We start from the raw sequence: 19,624 nt of genomic DNA, 5'->3' as shown, positions 1-19,624 counted from the left end.
ATGGCATCTTTCCTATAACAGGGTGATCAAAACTGAACACAATGCTGCAAGTGCAGCCTCACCAACGTCTTGTACAACTGCAACACAACCTCCCAACTTCTATATTCAATGCCCTGACTGATGAAAGCCAGTGTGCCAAATCTCGGGGAGCAGAGCTTTGATGGGAGAGATTGGTGATATGAGGAAAGAAACTAAATGATTTAGATCCACCCTGTATCCAATGGAACCCACTGACCTGAAGTTTCACTCTTGGTGACGCAGCTACATTTTACCATTGCACTCACAATCTGTTATTCTTTGTCCAGAATAATCCCACAATCAAAAATACAGGATCTGATTATTATCACGTTGCTGTTTGTGGGTGCTTCCTGTGTTTATATTGGCTATCACTTTTTCTACAACGCAACAGTAACTGCATGTCATTTGCTGTAAACTGTTTGAGATATCTTTCATCACTCCCCTATAAAAGTGAAAATATTCAATGAATATGCAATGACTAAGCAGAAGTCCAAAATAACTTAATTAACCGCATTTTGTAGCAATTATAGTTTAATAATATTTGTTTGGATTGGGTGGGGGAAGGAAACTGATAATTTCAATTTTCAATTATGGTTTACAATATTATAATCGTACATAGCCATCATGTGACGTCTTACACTAAACCTACAACATAGAGATAAAACACAGCTCTCCTATTTGCTAACCCAAACAACACATGTCATGCAAGAATAACACAGTGGTTCTTTATAAAACACAACAATATTGTTAACACAGGCAGATAAATGTAAGAAAGGACCTCATCTTTTTTTGCAAAACTTTGCTTTTCTCTTCCCCTGTTTTCAGTAATGTTTTGCCAGCACATAGGTAGGAAGGTGTAAGGCGTGAGCAGCTGATACAAACAGCAACAAACAACAGCATCTCTCCTGGCCCCTTGGGAGGTGTCGACAGGCTGGGCTCAGGTGATGACTGTGGGTCCTCTGCGGCCTGTCCGTTCGTGGATATGTGACAGCTTCAGCGCAATGGCGATGAGCGGTCCCAGCACAACCTGTAGAAGTGAAGCAGAAGCCACTGTAAATGCTGAGTGGTGCTCCTCCCTCTACCTCACACCCCGCACCCTCCCAAACCCCACCCCTCAGGAAAGAAGGGAGACCATTGCCCATTGCCTCTCAATGACCTGGGAACATTCATTTCCATCAGACTTTGCAAATGGCAACTCACCCCCAAGCAAGGGAATTCACTCATAGAATAAAACAGCACAGACACAGGCCCTTTGGCCCACCTTGTCCATGCTGACCATGATGTCTACCTACGCTAATCCCATTTGCCTGCATAATGCCAGTATCCCTCTATGCCTGTCCAAACGTTTTTTTAAATGTAATTTTATCTGACTCTACCACCTGCTCTGATAGTTAATTCCAGATAACCTCTACCCTTTCGTGTGAAAAACTTACTCCTCAGATCTCTTTTAAATTTTTTCCCTCTCACCTTAAACCTGTGCCCTCTAGTTCTGAACTCCCCTGCTTTGGGGTAAAGACTCTGATTTTATAAAGATCTTATGCCCCTCACAGTTTTGTAAATCTCTACAAGGTCACCCCTCAGCCTGCTGCGTTCCAGTGAGAATAAGCCCAGCCTATCTAATCTCTCCTTATTAATAAAGCCTCCATTCCAGGCAACATCCTGGTGAATCTCTTGTGCAGTGTCCCTGTTGCTTCCACATCCTTCCTGCAGTGTGGTGACCACAACTGTACACAACTCTCCTAACCCTCTCCATCTCTTACCTTTGGACCTACCTTAGATTTCTAATCAATAATTCATCTCATTGGATACTATTCTCTTCTGTTTTATTTTGATATAAACTATTGGCTTAATCAAATTTTAATATTGTAAAATAATCAGGAATAACCAATTATGTTTAGTTATAGCAGTAAAAGACTCAGAAATTTAACTGGTCACCGGTCCTCCTTCAGGAATTGACAGGATTACCATATCAGTCGCACACAGGATAGCTCACTTCCTTGTGGAACATCACATTATCCTGAGGAGTGACTGTTATTGGCATTGTTGCCCCTTAACCAAATCCATTTAAAGGGGTCATTCTGGAGTAGGATCCGGTTCATTGCTGGGGACATATCTTACCAGGAGTCCCACTACAACCTCTCAGTGACCTGGGAAAATTCACTCCCATCACCTCCATCGGATTTTGCCTACAACCCTAAGGCATTAATATTCAGCAATCCACTCCCATCCTCCACTAACCATCACCCGAGCCTCTGATCCAAGGTCAACAAGAACCTCCTCAAATCCCAACATCCCCACTCCAAATCTATCGCAAGCTTCTGGAATTTCTGGAATACCCCTTCTCCCTATGGATCCCCCAGGACAGAATGGTTCCCCTGTCCACTGTCCCTCTCTCCTGCAATAACCCTTTAATGTTCTTTATTCCAAAACATTTAATTATAAAAAGTTACATTGGCGATTTATTTAGCTCTTTTCTTCCCCCCCCCCCCCCCCCCCGTTTCCACACTGCCCTCTTCTGTTGGATGTTGAAAATGTCCAGACTGTGTATTTTCCCAGGATAACAGACAGGTGGGGCAATTTTCCCTGTTGATATTCCCTCTCTTTCTGAAATAGTATGGGTTACCCACCTGGAAGCAAAGATATAAAGCGATGAACTGTGTCCAGTGGAGAGCTTTGCTGTAACATCTTTCACTGGCTAAGAGGCTGAGGTGTGACCTCATAGAGGTTTATAAAATCATGAGGGGCATAGATAAGGAGAATGGTCACAGTCTTTTTCCCAGGGCAGGGGAGTCTAAAACTAGAGGGCATAGGTTTAATGTGAGAGGGGAAAGATTTAAAGGGGACCTGAGAAGCAACTTTTTCACACAGAGGGTGGTGGGTATATGGGACGAGTTGTCAGAGGAAGTGGGAGAGGCAGGTACAATGTTTAAAAGACATTTGAACAGGTTCATGGATGGGAAAGGTTTAGGGGGATATGGGCCAAATGCCGGCAAATGGGATTAGCTCAGGAAGGCACCTTGGTCGGCAGGGATGAGTTGTGCCGAAGGGTCTGTTTCCCTGCTGTAAAACTCTATGACTATCTCATGATGTCTAAAGCATTTTACTGCCCAAAAAGTACTTTAGAAGTATAGTCACCTTTGTAACATAGAATAATGGGTGCCAAATTTTGTAAAGTAAGATCCCACAAACAGCTGTGTGATAATGTTCAGATAATCTGTCCTAGTGTTGTTAGTCAAGGAAAAATATTAAAGAGATAATTCCCCTGCTCTTCTTCAAAATAATGCCCTGGAATCTTTCACTTTCACCTGAGAAAGCAGACAGGATCTTCGTTTGACGTCACATTCAGAAGGTGGCATCTGTAATAGTGCAGCACTTCCTTGGTTCTGCACTGGACTGACTATATTATCTGGTCAACTTGCTGTTGTGAGATGTGAACCCATAACCTTCTGTCTCAGATCAGTTGCAGATATGGGCAGAGCAATGGCAGATGGAGTTTAATCTGAGCAAGTGTGAGGTGTTGCAATTTGGGAGATCAAATGTAAAGGAAAAGTATAGAGTTACTGGCAGGACCCTTAACAGCATGGATATACAGATGGATCTTGGGGTCCAAGTCCATAGCTCACTGAAAGTGGCCATGTAAATAGATAAGACGGTTAAGAAGGTGTATGGCATGCTTACCTTCATTGGTCGGGACACTGAGCATAAGAGTAAGGAAGTCATGTTGCAGCTGTATAAAAGTTTGGTTAGGTTGCACTTGGAGTATTGTGTACAATTCTGGTCGCCCCAAGGAGGTGGAGGTTTTGGGAAGGATGCAGAAGAAGTTTAACAGGGTGCTGCCTGGATTAGAGGGCATGTGCGATAAGGAGAGGTTGGACAAACTTGGGTTGTTTTCTCTGGAGTGCCCGAGAGTGAGGGAAGGCCTGATAGAAATGTATAAAGTTATGAGAGGTGTATATGGGGGAGACAGTCAGAATCTTTTTCCCAGGGTAGAAATGTCAAGTACTAGAGGACAAGTATTTAAGGTGAGAGGGGGAAAGTTTAAAGGGGATGTGTTGGGCAAGTGTGGTGGGTGCCTAGCGTAGTGCTGGTGGTGTCTAAGAGGCCGTTAGGCACAAGAATATGCAGGGAATTGGGGGGGGGGTAGTATGGATCTTGTGCAGGCAGAAGAGATTCAGTTTAATTCAGCATCGTGTTTGACACAGATGTCATGGACCGAAAGGCCTGTTCCTATACTGTACTGGTCTATGTTCTATGTCTCAGACATGATTAGGACCCACAGCTAATGCATTATTTTTTATAACCAATCACCTGGCGACTATCACACTTAAGTTCGTGGGATCTTGCTGTATGCCAGTGGCTGCAATATTTCCCAGTTCTTTTTTCTTCTCAGGTGGTCCCTCGAGAGTTGGGTTCTGAAGTGGCAGGTAAGGTCAATGTGTGGCTTCCAAACTCTGCCAAGGGTATTCGAGGGGCCAGGTGGGTGAGTAGCTGGGGAGATGGTGCAATCCTTCCACCATTTATTCAGGGCTTCTTTGCACTTCTGACATATGAATGCAAAGTTCTGAGCCCCATTCTGAGTTGTCACAGAGTCATTGGGTGATACAGCACCAGTCAAACACCCATTTTATGCTAATCTTATTTTATTCTCTCTACAGTCTCATCAATTCCACCCAGATTCTACCAATCATCTGCACACCAGCGACAGTTCACAGTGGCCAATTAACCTACCAACCCACGTCTTTAGGATGTGGGAGGAAACCGGAGCGCCCAGAGCAAACCCACACGTTCACAGGGAGAACATGCAAACTCAGCACAGACAGCGACAGAGGCCAGGATTGAACCGGGGTCACTGGAGCTGTGAGGCAGCAGCTCCACCAGCTGCGCCACTGTGCTGCTCCTCCTCCTTCCCTATTCTGAGCAGTCAGGATCTTTTTCTGGCACAACGTTTCCCACACTGTAACAACAAGTGGATTTCAAACATACTTCATTGCCTGCCAAGTATTTGGGCCATCCTGTGGTCATAGAGAGTGCTAGAGAAATGCAAGAATATATTATAGAATATTTTTCTCTTGTGCCAGCTACACTTTGTGATTAAATAGTCAGAGTGATGAAATAGTCTGAGAAATTATTCCCACAAGCTCTTCATTGTCATAATGATCATCTGGGAATCAATTCCCTCAAGAAAATTGTTTTGCTAAGCTACTCAGAGTTTTATGATGAAGCTAGCAATCATTGTTCTGTGTTTGTTTTCACAAGACTGCAATTGTTTCCTTTGTACCACCACAAGCAGAAGAAGGGGCGGCACGGTAGCGTAGCGGTTAGCGCGACGCTATTACAGAGCCAGCGATCGGGGTTCGATTCCCGTCACTGTCTGTAAGGAGTTTGTACGTTCTCCCGTGTCTGTGTGAGTTTCCTCCGGGTGCTCCGGTTTCCTCCCACATTCTAAAAAGACGTACGGGTAGGTTAACATGGGTTTAAAATGGGCGGCGCAGACTCGTGGGGCCGGAAGGGCCTGTTACCACTCTGTAAATAAAATTTAAAAAAAATAATACATGGGAAGAGGTACCTTCATTGGGAAACTGTGCCCAAAGCATGCTTGAAATTGACACTGGGTTTAGTTACAGGTCAGATTTTATGAAACAATATGAGGTAGCATTGAAGTACTTTCTTCTCTTTCCATGAAAAAGCAGTCTTTATGTAATTAAGAGTGGTAAAATAGAGTAGTTCCATTGGCCCAGATTCCACAGGAAAATACCAGCAATTTCCTGTGTATCATGTAATACTTTCACTCTTAGTTGACAGCAATTCAGGGATTTCTGCAAGAACATGGAAGTTGCGAAGTCATGTTCATTTGGCTGAGATGTTCTTCATAAAAGATGCTCCAGGGAGGAAGCACAAACGCAGCAGTTCCCAGCACTTATAGTGGGGAATCTGCATGAATAGTCCATGCCAGTTTAGACCTGGCAAGGATATATTTTCTATTCATTTCAATAGAGGGGAAAGGCTGTAAGAGATTTGTCTGCATTTTCAATTTTTTATATTTATTTAAACATCTTTGTGCACTTTTAATTTTTTATATGTTTAATCATTTTAAGATTATAAACTTTGAACAGCTTTTAATAGATCTTATTAAGTTCTTAATATTCTTTAATATCAGAAACATTCTTAGTTTGTGACATCTTTGAGAACCAGCTAATCTGGTGTGAATGGCCAGAGTCCTTTACAGTTGTTTTCAGATGGGAAATTGTTCTGCCGTCACCTGCCCCATCCCACTATATCTTGGTATCTGCAGTGCTGTCCCTGTATGGGACCTCACCATGACGGTGGAGCTGGCTTTGCCCAAATTCTCGCCAGGGGACCTGCATAAGGTAAGTCCGACCTTTCTTCACAGGTCAGCGATGACCACGACCAACTCCCTTGGGTGGTGAGCGTGGATGATCTACCACTGACTTACCAATTCCCAAGCAATATCACACCTAAAATAACACACAAAAAACTGGAGGAACTCAGCAGGTCCGGCAGCATCTATGGAGGGAAATGGAGAGTCAGCATTTCGGGTTAAGATCTTTCATCTGGAGTATATGAAGGGTCTTGACCCGAAACACCGACTGTCCATTTCCCTCCATAGATGCTGTCTGACCTGCTGAGTTCCTCCAGCTTTTTGTGTGTTGCTCCAGATTCCAGCATCTGCAGTCTCATGTGTCTCCAACACACCTGAAGTACTTTTTTCCGCAAAGATAAGATTTTAATTAGGAGATCGAACCTTCCACCTGCTAGTAGCTCCACTTGGGGCTTTAACAATATTTATTGAACAACTTAATGGTTTAATTGCTCAGGTTTTTTAACAAGTTAACTTTTTTTTGTATGAAACAACTCTTAAAACATGCCAACTAAAGTTTGTGCATCTGTAAGAAAGTGAACCTGATTTGAAAGGCTTTTCTAATCTGGCACGTTCAGTGGAATCTCACCAAAGTGACCCGGGGAAAGGGCCAGTGTTGGGGCTCAGCCTGATCTGGGCAAAAGGAATTCTGTACCAGTGGAAACGGCAGCAGGAAACCTAGATCTGAACATATTTGGGCTCTGTTTAAAAATTCCATGATTATTTGGCTGGTCCTGTTTGCATTGCGTCGATCAAAATGAGTGGGGGCTCAAGTTTACCAAGTTTGTTCAATCCGCTGCTGATTGTGTAGAAAATGATTTAGATCATGTAGTACTGAGACTTACAGCTTGGTTCAGTTGTGCAGCCTTGTGGTATATCTAGTGTAATGCAGCAGTTACTGAGCAGCCTACAGTCATTAACCTTCCCAATGTTCCCATGTGAAGTTACTGCCTTCTGATAGCTTCCACGGATGCACGACATCATCGGACACCTTATCTCAAAGGGTTTCTGCACTATATGCTGATTCTTACTCATTTTCCACTCCAGTATTCGTTGCCCTATACAGGTTCCCCTACAATGCCTCAACTTTAAAATTCTCACTTTTGTTTTTAAAACCCTTCCTGGCTGTGTGTGTCTCCTCTGTCATTCCCACACCCCTGCACACCTCCACCCTTCTCCACTTCTGCCACATTCACATCTCTTTTTTTAATCATTCACACCACTGCTGTTGGTCCTTCCTTCAACTGTATGGGCCCCAAGATGTGGAATTCTCTCCGTAATTCTCTCTGCATCTCTTTCTCTTCCTTTAAGATGCCCCTCGCAACCTATCTTTTGGACCAAACTTTTGGTCACATGCCTGAGATGACTCAGTGTCAAATTTGGTATGATAATGCTCCTCCGAATGCTCTGGAGTATCTTGCCGCATCAAAAATGCAACATAAATTCTGGCTAGTGATTTCATTATTTTAATGAAAATTCAGCTGTGAGTGAAAACGTAGAGAAAGAGTGTGAATGGACATCTTTGCTCAAATGTCAGACCTGGTCTGTAACATTTCTATTCCTCCAAAAGAATATTGATGATGATTAGTGTCCCTTAAAATTCACCTCATTGACCAAGGGTATCATTACATTTCCTGGTAATAACCTCTTGGGCTCTGTCTTTGTTCCTATGTCATTGCATGCTTGGAAAGTTCCTTTGAAGGGTTTTGTTTAGAGTCATACAGTCATACAGCATGGAAACAGGCCCTTCGGCCCAACTTGTCCACGCTGACTGTGTTGTCCAGCGAGCTAGTCCCATCCACCCACATTTGGCCCATAGCCCTCTAAACCTCTCCTATCCATGTACTTATCTAGATGGCTTTTAAATGTTGCTAATGTGCCCGCCTCAACCACTATTTCTGGCAGCTTATTCCAAGTACGCACCACCCTTTGAGTGAAGAAGCTGCCCCTGATGTCCCTTTTAATTCTCTCGCCTCTGATCTTAAATCTATGCCTCTTGTTTTTAGCACCTCCTGCCTGGGAAAAAGACTATGTGCTTTCACCCTGTCTATTTCTTCACTATAAACATGTGGTAAATGCTGTATTAAATGTAGGCCTGGATCTTGTGGTTATAATGAGATGGAACTGTCAGTACTTGTTGTCACTACACTCTCAAACCAACAGCGACTTCCGGCGTCTGCACATGTGTAATAGAATGTGGAAATCCTGAAGCTGGCATCAATGATTCGCCGCTCCCTCAGAAGGTGTGCTGTCCTGCAGGCTTCATCAGTACACAATCGTCAGAACTCAGTGTTCAACTTCTCTCTGTAAAATGCTCTTAAAAAGAGCAGGTTAATTGGCTGTTACTTATTCATTATGGCATTGAAGGAGGCCATTTGATCTCAAATGGCCTCCTTCAATGCCATAATCTCCCAGCAGAACAATCCCAACAATTCCATTCCCCCTCTCCTTATTTCCCCAGAGCCCTAGATGAATCTTGAGAGCACCAATGAGGCTAGGACATACACCATGAATGGTAGGGTCCTAGTATTGAGGAAAAGAGGCACCTTGGTGTACAAGTCCAAAAGGCCTTGAAGGTGGATAAGAAGACATATGGGACACTGGCCTTCATTAGTTGAGGGATTGAATATAAGAGTAGGAAAGTTATGCTCCAACTTTATAAAACATTGGTCAAACCTCAGCTGTGTGCATTTCTGGTCACCGCACTATAGGACAGATGTGATCGCATTGGAGTGGGTGCAGAAGAGATTCACGGGACATTGCCTGGGATGGAACATTTAGGTTATGAGGAGAGACTGGAGAAGCTAGGTCTGTTTTCCCTTGAGCAGAGGAGGTTAGGAGGGTACATGACTGAGGTATATAAAATTAATGGGGGTCTAGACAGGGTGGACTGCAGGAAAATATCCCCCATTTCAGAGGTAGATAAAACTAGAGAACATAGATTTAGGCTAAGGGTAAGAGTTTGGAGGGGATCTGAAGAGAATGGTGAGTACCTGGAATACAGTGCCTGAGAGAGTAGTCACTGACAGCATTTACGAACTGTCTGGATGAACACTTGAAATGCCTAGGCATAGAATGCTACAGGCCACGTGCTGGAAGAGAGGTTTAATACAGAAGGTGCCTACTGGTCGGCATGGATGTGGTGGGCCGAATGGCCTATTTCCATGCTGTATGACTCTATCAATTACCCCTTACTGTGGGTAAGTGGCAAAAGAATCCTAGTGAGATGATGGACATGTGAGGGGGAATAAGTTACAGGGCTGTGGGGGAAATAAGGAGAGGGGGAATGGGACTGATGGGATTGCTCTGCTGGGAGCCAGCATATACCGTACCTGATGGACCAACAGGCTTCCTTGCATGCTATAACAACCAAGTAAGCACCTTGTTGTACAAATCTTTAATGCATACTAAGTCTTGATTAGAAAACTACCTGGCCCTGAGATAAAGTTTTAGAATCCAAAGGATTTTAAAATAATAAAAAATATTTTTTCATAGAGTTGTAGAGTACTACAGCACAGAAACAGGCCCTTCAGCCCATCTAGTCTATGCTGACCTGATCTGCCTAGTCCCATCTACCTGCACCCGGACCATAACCCTCCAAACTCCTCCCATCTATGTACCTATCCAAACTTCTCTTGTATGTTACTATTGAAGCCACATCATCCCACACCACCCTCAGATGTTTCAAAAGTTTCCCCTCAGATTCACTTTTCACCCTAAACCTATGACCTCTAATTCTAGTCTCATCCAATCTGAGGGAAAAAGCCTTCATGCATTCACCCTATCTATACCCCTCATAATTTTATATAGCTCTGTAAGATCTCCCCTCATTCTCTTGTGCTCCGAGGAATAAAGTCCTAACCTATTCAATCTTTCCGTATAATTCAGGTCCTCAAGTCCCAGCAACATCTTTGTAAATTTTCTCTGCACACTTTCAAGCTTAATGATATCTTTCCTGTTGGTTGGTGACCAGAACGGCACACAATACTCTAAATTTGGCCTCGCAATGTCTTATACAACTTCAGCATAACAGCCCAACTCCTGTACTCGATGCCCTGATTTATGAAGGCCAATGTGCCAAAAGCTCTCTTTATGACCCTATCTACCTGTGATGCCACTTTCAAGGAATTATGGATCTGTATTTCCAGGTCCCTTTGTTCTACCGCACACCTCAGTGCCCTACCATTCACTGTGTAGGTCCTACCCTGGTTTGCCCTCCCAAAATGCATCACCTCACACTCATCTGCATTAAGTTCCATCTGCCATTTTTCAGCTCATTTTCCTAGCTGGTTAAGATCGCGCTGCAAGTTTTGATAGCCTTCCTTGCTGTCCACTACACCCCCAATCTTGGTGTCATCTGCAAATTTGCTGATCCAGTTTACCACATTATCATCTAAATCATTAATATAGGTGATAAACAACAATGGACCCAGCACCAATCCCTGTGGCACACCACTAGTCACAGGCCTCCGATCAGAGAGACAACCATCTACTACCACTCTCTGGTTTCTCCCGCTAAGCCAACGTTGAATTCAATTGATTACTTTATCCTGAATGCCAAGCAACTTAACCTTCTGGAGCAGCTTCCCATGTGGGTCTTTGTCAAAGGCCTTGCTAAAGTCCATGTAGACAACGTCCACTGCCTTCCCTTCATCAACCTTCTTGATAATCTCCTCAAAAAACTCTATAAGATTGATTAGACATGACCTGCCATGCACAAAGCCACGTTGACTATCCCTAATCAGGCCTGGTCTATCCAAATACTTATATATCCTGTCCCTTAGAATACCTTCCAATAATTTACCCACGACTGATGTCAGGCTCACCGACCTATAATTTCCCAGTTTATTCTTAGAGCTTTCTTGAACAACGGAACAACATTAGCTATCCTCCAGTCCTCCATCACCTCACCCATGGCTAAGGACGTCTTAAATATCTCTGCCAGGGTCCCTGCAATTTCTGCACTAGCCTCCCACAAGGTCTGAGGGGACACCTTGTCAGGCCTTGTAGATTTATCCACCCTAATTCGCCTCAAGACAGTAAGCACCTCCTCTTCCGTAATCTGGATATGGTCCATGACCTCACTACTCTTCTGCCTCAGTTCTATAGACTGTGTGTCTGTCTCCAGAGTAAATATGGATGCAAAAAATTTGTTTTAGATCTCCCCTATCTCTTTCAGCTTCATGCATAGATGACCACACTGATCTTCAAGAGGACCAAATTTTTTCCCTTGCTACCCTTTTTGCTCTTAATATTGCTATAGAAACCCTTGGGATTCTCTTGCACCTTGTCTGCCAGAGCAACCTCATGTCCTCTTTTTGCTCTCCTGATTTCTCTCTTGTGTTCTCTTGCATTTCTTATACTCCTCAAGAGCCTCATTTGATCCTAACTGCCTATACCTGATATGGGCCATCTTCTTTTTCTTTACCAGGGCCTCAATAGCCCTCGATAACCAAGGTTCCCTAAACCTGTTAGCCTTGCCTTTTATTCTAAAAGGAACATATAGATTCTGTCCTCTCAAAATTTCACTTTTGAAACCCTCCCACTTACCAAGCATCTCTTTGCTGGAGAACAGCTTATCCCAATCCACGCCTGCCAGATCCCTTCTGATGCCATCAAAATTGGCCTTACTCCAGTTTCGAATCTTTACCCTAGGCCCAGTCCAATCCTTCTCCAGGATTATCTTGAAACTAATGGAATTATGATCACTAGATCCTACACACACTTCTGTCACCTACTCTGTCTCGTTCCCTAAGAGGAGATCCAGTATTGTGCTCTCTCTAGTTGGAACCTCTACATATTGGTTAAGGAATCTTTCCCGAACAAACTCTATCCCATCCAATCCCTTTACAGAAGTGCAGTCCCAGTCAATTTGTGGAAAGTTAAAATCACCTGTGATCACAATCTTATATTTTTTGCAACTGTCTGCTGTCTCTCCATAAATTTGTTCCTCTAAGTCCTGCTGACAATTGGAGGTCTATAATATAGTCCCATGAACACGGTCATCCCTTTTTTATTCCTCAGTTCCACCCATATTGCCTCAGTAGACGAGCCCTCCAGTATGTCCTCTCTGAGCACTGCCGTGACATTTTCCCTGATGAGTAATGCCACCCCTCCCCCTTTAAAACATTGGAACCCTGGAACATTGGGCTGCCAGCCCTGGCCCTCCTGCAACCAAGTCTCACTAATGGCTACAACATCATAATACCACGTGCTGATCCATGCTCTAAGTTCATCTGCCTTTCCTACAATACTCCTTGCATTGAAATAGATGCATCTCAGAACATTACTCCCACCACACTCATCAACCAGTCGATTTCTATCTTTGCTTGTTGGCTTAACATCTACTTTCCCCACAGCCACTCCACCTGCTGCCCTGCCACTCTGGTTCCCACTCCCCTGCAACTCTAGTTTAAACCCCCCGAGCAGCACTAGCAAACCTTCCCGCAAAGATATTGGTCCCCTTCTAGTTCAGGTGCAAACTGTCCCGTTTGTACAGGTCCAAATGGAAGAGAGCCCAATGATCCAAAAATCTGAAGCCCTCCCCTGTGCACCATCTCCTTAGCCAAATGTTAAACTGCACTATCTTCCTACTTCTTGCCTCACTAGCACGTGGCATGGGTAGCAATCCTGAGCTCACCGCCCTGGAGGTCCTGTCTTTTAACTTTGCACCTAACTCCCTGAACTCACTTTGCAGGACCTCATCAACCTTCCTGCCTGTATCACTGGTACTGACGTGGACCATGACTTCTGGCTGCTCACCCTCCCCCTTAAGAATGTTGTGGACTTGATCCGAGACATCTCTGACCCTGGCACCTGGCAAACTATTTATTAAAAGTTTGTCATAGAGAAACGCAGCACGAAAACAGGCCCTTTGGCCCTCCAAGTCTGCACTGACCTTTAACCACCCATTTACACTAAGCCTGTTTTGTTCTCCCCACATTCCCATCAACTCTCCCTCTCGAACTGTCTGTGGGAATTCTTCAATGAGATTGGCTGATTAGCCAGCTTGATGACATCACTGTTGCTGAGCACCAGGATTAAATGACTGAGAGCAAGTGGCAATAGCAGTGGGGAACCCCACACCACTGAGGTGACTGTATTTTTGTGGGGAGCTCTTGTTGATGTCAACAGCTTTGTCATGGACCATAACACAGAGGACCCCGTGATATTTGTTTCTGTCCAAGAACCTGTTATTGGTCACTTCTGTTACCTGTGGTTCTTTATTGTTTCTGCTTGGATCCCTTTCATATCTCTCCACGTAGAACCTTACTGTAGATCCCATACTCCCCGTCCCACTCAACCTGAAGATAATTCTGGAGCCGTCTGTGAATGTCAATCGCAGCCCCTGTAAAGAAAAATGAAAAATGGTGTTTGTGTAGCACCTTTTACAATCTCTCAAAGCACTTTACTGGATCCCAATAGAGAGCTTGCTTCAAGGTCAGCACCCAATTTTGCTCAAATGGCAATGTGATAATAATCAAATAATATCTTTTGGAGTGATATTTACTGAGGGCAGAGTATTGACTCCAGAGATAATTTCTGTTTCCAAGTAGTGTCGTGGGATCTTTTTCATCTACTAGAGAGAAGACAAGGCTTTGTTTAGCATCTTACCTGTATGGCAAAACCTCTGACAGTGTGGTACTCCCTCACTACTGGAGTGCAGCATCAGACCAGATTTTGTGCTCAAGTCTCTGGAGTGGAACTTGAACCCAAAACTTTTTGTCTCAGAGGTCAAAGTGGTGCCCACTGAGCCATGACTAACACTCTGTGAGAAAAGAATAGAAAGCTTTAGTCACCACAAAGCATTTTTTTTAACTGAGCATGACATGTCCAGTGGTAGCCTTGACATGTTATGGAGCCAAATCTGTCTGAGAGCCTGGATCTGATGTTTCAAAAGGAGGAGGTGACCCAGTCAATGACTTGTCACATTGCCGGGATTCCTGGAGAGCTGTGTGACAGCTGGGAATAGACCAGATACAGCAGCCAGGAACAGTCTGAGACAATACCATTATCTAAGCACCGGCTATCAACTCCAGCAAGGAGTGTAGAATGGAATTGCCACCCACCTGTGGCTCAGTTAACTAAAAGGGTTGCTGGTGCTGATATAAACCAGCCCATGTTAGGGGTGTTCAGGTTAAGTCAGGTGTGGAGTTGCCAGTCCTTCGGTATTGACCTGCAGACTCCAGGAATTGAAGAATAATTTCCAGGACGACAGCAAACAAAAAAAAACCCAGAACATCATTGGAGAAACTTAAACAAAAACAATATTTTTTTTGAGACACAAGAGACTGCAGATGCTGGAATCTGGAGTAACACACAAGAAGCTGAAGGAACTCAGTGGGTCAGGCTGCATTTATGGAGGTGAAATGGACAGTCGATGTTTCGGGAGAATTCTATTTTTTTCATTTGTTTCAAAGACTATTGTTTATTTTCTCCAGAAAAAATGTTTTTTTGATCCAGTTTTTCTAAAAGTCCTTTTTCATGCATGTATTCATCAGTGTAAATAGCTAACATAAGCAATTGCATAGAGGCATGGCCAATGCCAGTGTTAGTCACTGGCAATATAATGGCTATAAAATTTATTGCAGCATGGAGAGGTTATTTGATTGACAGCCAAGAGTTATCCAGACAGATAATGGAGTGTCTGTTTGCATTCCGAATGGGAGGGGGTAGGGTGAGAGGAGGTAACGTGCAGCGTTCCCCAAGGACAACAGCTGACCTCACGACATCCTGAAACACTTCCCATCCAATTAAATATTGCAAGCCTAGTCATTGTTCTGATGTAGGAAAAACGTGGCAGGAAATTTAGGCCTGGCAAGATCCCAAAACAATCTGGTCATTATGTCGCCATATATAAGGAACATCACCTCATCTTCCATCTGGGCATGTTGCAGCTTTCTGGACTCAATACTGAAATTTACAACTTCAGGTAACTTGATGTCCCTGTCTGTATCAGTCCTCCATCTGAGATATTAGCTCAGCTTGTAAGGTTTTTTTTCTCCTTTTTTCTCTCTCCGGGAGTGGAGGGCGTGCCCAGCCTGACCTGCCGGTATGCCCTCCTGCTCTGCACTTCCTAACTACTACATTCCTTCATCTATGTTCTTTTGTTTATGTTTGCACTCTCTAATTGCTCCCAGTCACTTCTCGATTGTCTCCAGCTTATCCTCATGGTCACCCCAGTTTTACCCATCAGAGACATCTTCTTTTGTCTCTTTTCAGTTCCGATGAAGGGTCTTCAACCTGAAATATTGACTCTGTTTCTCTTCCCACGGATGCGGCCTGACCTGCTGAGTATTTCCAGCATTCTCTGTTCTAACAATGACCAGATTATTTCTTTCTCAGTGATGCTCATTGATTAATACATTTTCTCCACAGTACTGGGGCCAGCCTCATGCTTTTCTTCATAATACTATCCTAGGACTTTTTAAATCCACCTGACAGGACAGATAAGGCTCATTTAACATTTCACATTCTTTGCATATCTTACAAAGGCAATTAGAATATTAAGAATAGTTTGTAAAGGATACTGTTAAAGTTTAGACCTGAAAGACAGGAAAATTCCATTCACTAGTTGGGAATCCTCCACCTCAGAGGGCTGTGGATGCTGAGTCAATGAGACCATTCAAAGATCGATAGATTTTTGGACATGAATGGAATCAAGTGATATGGGGATCAGGCGAGATTCTGATGGGCAGAGACACGGGGCCCAGTCATAGAGTCATAATGCATGGAAACGGGCCATTTGGCCCATCAAGTCCATGCTGACCAGTGGGCACCCATCCGTATTAATCCTATCTTCCAGCACTTGGTCCATAGCCTCCTCGCCCAGGCAATTTAGATACTTGTCCAGACACTTCCACCACTCTCTCCGGCAGTGTACTCACCATTCTCTGAATGAAAAAGGTCCCCCTCAGATCCCCATGAAATCTCTTACCCCTTACTCTAAGTCTATGTCCTCTAGGTTTATTCACCTCTGATAAGGGGAAAAGTTTCCTGCAGTCTTCCCTATCCATACCCGTCATAATGTTATATTTCTCAATCATGTCCCCTCTTAACCTCTTTCACTCCAGGGAAAACAGACCCAGCCTCGTAACTGGAACGCTCAATCCTAGGCATTGTCCTGCTTCTGTTCCTTACAATCCTGTCAGAGAGCTAACAGCTGCAACTGTGCAACATCCTCTCAGTACTGCACTAGCATAGTAGACTGGATTAGTCATGGAGTCAGAGAACATGGAAACAGGCCCTTCAGCCCAACTCGTCCATGACAACTGAGATGCCCATCTAAGCTCATCCCATTTGCCTGCATTTGGCCCATATCCCACTTAAACTTTTCCTATCCATTCTTGTGCTTGTGTCCCCAGAGCAGAACTTGAACCCACATCCATCTGACTTAGACGTGACCTTGTGAGCCACAGCTGTCACCCAAATGACTTATAAGAGAGAAGAATGCCTGAGAGCTGTAATTAGTGAATGCCAGAACAAGTTTTCACTGACAAAAAACCAATGGTTCCCTGAACCATTCATTGTTTGTCTAAACATTTCAAATTTGGCACAAATCTTTGAGCTGGAATGCTTTAATTTAGTTCTTCAGAGATCAGTCAAAGTAACACTGAGAAAATGTAATAGCACGCAAATACTGGTGAGCTTACTAAAGAAGTCAAGTAATATTGATAAACAGGATGCTCTTTTTGAAAGCTGTGTTTGCACTCAGGAAGGTAGATTTTTATCATGTGACCTCCTGGATTTGTTTTGATCACCTGAGTGGGTGAATGAGGAGTTTTTAGAAGAATTTACTTCCTTTAAAAGACTTGCATTTCTTTAAATCCTTTATCAACCCTTCAGCCATTGGAAGTAGTTTCTCTTTATTTAATCTATCTATCCCTTCAAGATTGTGGGACTCCACTGTGGTCTCTTCAAGGTATGCCGACTTTGGAGAAGTTTTCCTCCTCTCTCCGATGGGAGTTCTGTGAGACCCTCTCTCGCTACTCCCTCTTTGTGGTTCCTACTGCTCTCTGGCTCTTAGAACACGTTCTTTCCAAGACTCACTACAACAGCCATGTACCCTTCCTCAGCACATGTCTTTGCTGCCATCCTGTCCCATGTAGTTTCCAGTTCCATTTTCAGGCCTCCCAGTTTGGCCTCTCTCTCACGTACTTACACTTCATTCATTGCATCTTCCATTGGTTTTCCTTCCGTATCCCACACTCTACCCTCTCTGCCATGTGTTGGTACTGTCTGGCCCTTTCTCCTCCTCTCCCACAGCTCTGGGCCTTGCTTTCCCAAATGTGCCGGGGTCCACAAATCTTCGTCCTCTGCCAGATCCGTTCCTTCTACCAGGTGGCTCTTCATGTTCCTGACCTTCATGAAGGATCAGAAACTCGCATGTCTCCAGTATGCCAAAACTCCATCTGGACTTCCTCGCTTTCCCGCCTGACACAGATGCTGCTCAGCCCGCCGAGTTCCTCCAGCAGATCGTTTGTTGCTCCAGGTTCCAGCGTCTGCAGTCCCTTGTGTCTCGTTTGTGAGTCCAGGGGCTTGAGCACAAAACCTCATCTGTCTGTTCTTTCCAATGGACATCAAAGATCCCATCATTAAACATGAAAGGAGAGAAGTGTTCCATCCAGTATTCACCTTTCACACAATATCAATGGGAACAAATGATCCATCGACATCCCATTACTGTTTGTGCGTTCTTTGTATGTATAAATTGACTGCCATTTTTCCAATAGTGACCACACTTGAAAAGTTTGCTTTGAGACATCTTGAGATCCTGAGATGTAAAGCTTTTTCTAAACAAAAAATACGTCATCCTTCTTTACATAGTATCTGTGAAATGAAATGTAAATACTTGGCAACGAACACAACATATAGATTACACAGTAGGGTAATTGAAATTAAATCCACAAGCCCCAATCAGGGATGATGTAATTAGTTCATTTCCTGAGTGTTTTCCTGTGCAATTTTACTTCAATCCATCTTACAACATAATAAGTATGGGACTAATAGAGCAATTATTGGCAAAACTGGAACTGTTTACAACATTGTTTCCTTGAATGCAAAGAAACATTAGCTTTCTTTTGTGGCTTCTTAAATAACATAACAGGATGTATTCTGACTGTCAACACACCATGGTCTTTATTAATCACCACTCTACATAGTCCCTTGCGACCCTCAGAAGTTTAAATGAGACAGCAAGGTGGTATGATTGATAAGATGTTCTCAGTGTAGAATATAAGGGAATATATAAAAGGAAAGAGAGATTTTTACTTAAATATAGCTATTTACTGAATCAGGATAAAGGGTCACCCATTCAGATGAAGAGTGATTTCTCCACTCAGGCTATGGATGTTCAGTTGTTGAGTTTATCCATGGCTGAGATTGAACAGCAAAGTGGACAATGCAAGTCTGACATGTTCACTGTGGTGCTGAGGGAGTGCTGTATCATGAGAGGGGATAAGATGTTAAACTGCAGTCTCAGGTGGATGTAAAAACGGAGGAGGAAGAAATCTCCTTGGGGGCCTGACCAACATTTATCACTCAATTAAAGTGACAAAAATAGATTACGTGTTTATTATTGCACTGCTGTCTGTGGGGGCTTGCAAATTGCCTGCTGCATTTCTGAAATTACAACAGAAACTGCACACTAAGACAGTACTTCCTTGGAACGTATGGGCTTTGATACATTCTTAGTGGTGAAAGATGCTGTGGAAATGTAAGTTATATTCCTCTGGAAACAAAAATTCAAAACATTTTCAACTGCAGAATACCCTTGAAGAGCGTGCATGCAGAATAGATTGACCTCTAACCTGATTTCTGGTTACAGTGCCATCAACGGGATCTGTGTATTCAAAGTTTTCTGTTTTTTCCACTGTGTAGTTGTGACTGCCCACAGCGAATTGCTGGTTCGTGAACGACCGTTCCATGATTAGCGCTTCAAGGTCCCTCATCATGTAGAAGGACACCCGGGGGTCAACTTCCTCGTAATCAAACCTGCTCATAAACAGACAAAGAGTTTGCAGGGACTGCTGAACATACAATTGTACAAGTCAGAGGTCTGGAGACACAGAGGAGTTTCTTTATTATTTGTTCTCAGGATGTGCAAATGTGAGAGAGACCAAGTTGTAGAGATGCAGAGAATTAACAGGAGAGGAATTGGGATTGATGGGGTTGCTTCCCTGGGAGCTGGCATAAGCTGAGTGGCCTCATTTTGCATCATTATAAGGG

General features: G+C 43.6%; 1 protein-coding gene across 1 annotated transcript in view; it reads right to left on the bottom strand.

The window, feature by feature from the left end:
* Window positions 1–553: 553 nt before the first annotated feature.
* The window catches only part of pgm5 (phosphoglucomutase 5), a 127,468-nt gene continuing 108,397 nt past the window's right edge, over window positions 554–19,624 (bottom strand). Inside the window, exons 9-11 of the mRNA XM_052019906.1 lie at window positions 19,207–19,390; window positions 13,611–13,745; window positions 554–1,045 (exon numbers count right to left, since the gene is read on the bottom strand). Coding sequence (XP_051875866.1) covers window positions 956–1,045; window positions 13,611–13,745; window positions 19,207–19,390 — 409 coding nt within the window. The 3' untranslated portion in view covers window positions 554–955. The remainder of the gene's footprint in view (window positions 1,046–13,610; window positions 13,746–19,206; window positions 19,391–19,624) is intronic.

This window comes from Pristis pectinata, chromosome 7, assembly GCF_009764475.1.
Source record: "Pristis pectinata isolate sPriPec2 chromosome 7, sPriPec2.1.pri, whole genome shotgun sequence".
NCBI lineage: Eukaryota > Metazoa > Chordata > Chondrichthyes > Rhinopristiformes > Pristidae > Pristis > Pristis pectinata.
This window is presented reverse-complemented; position numbering and strand designations above follow the sequence as displayed.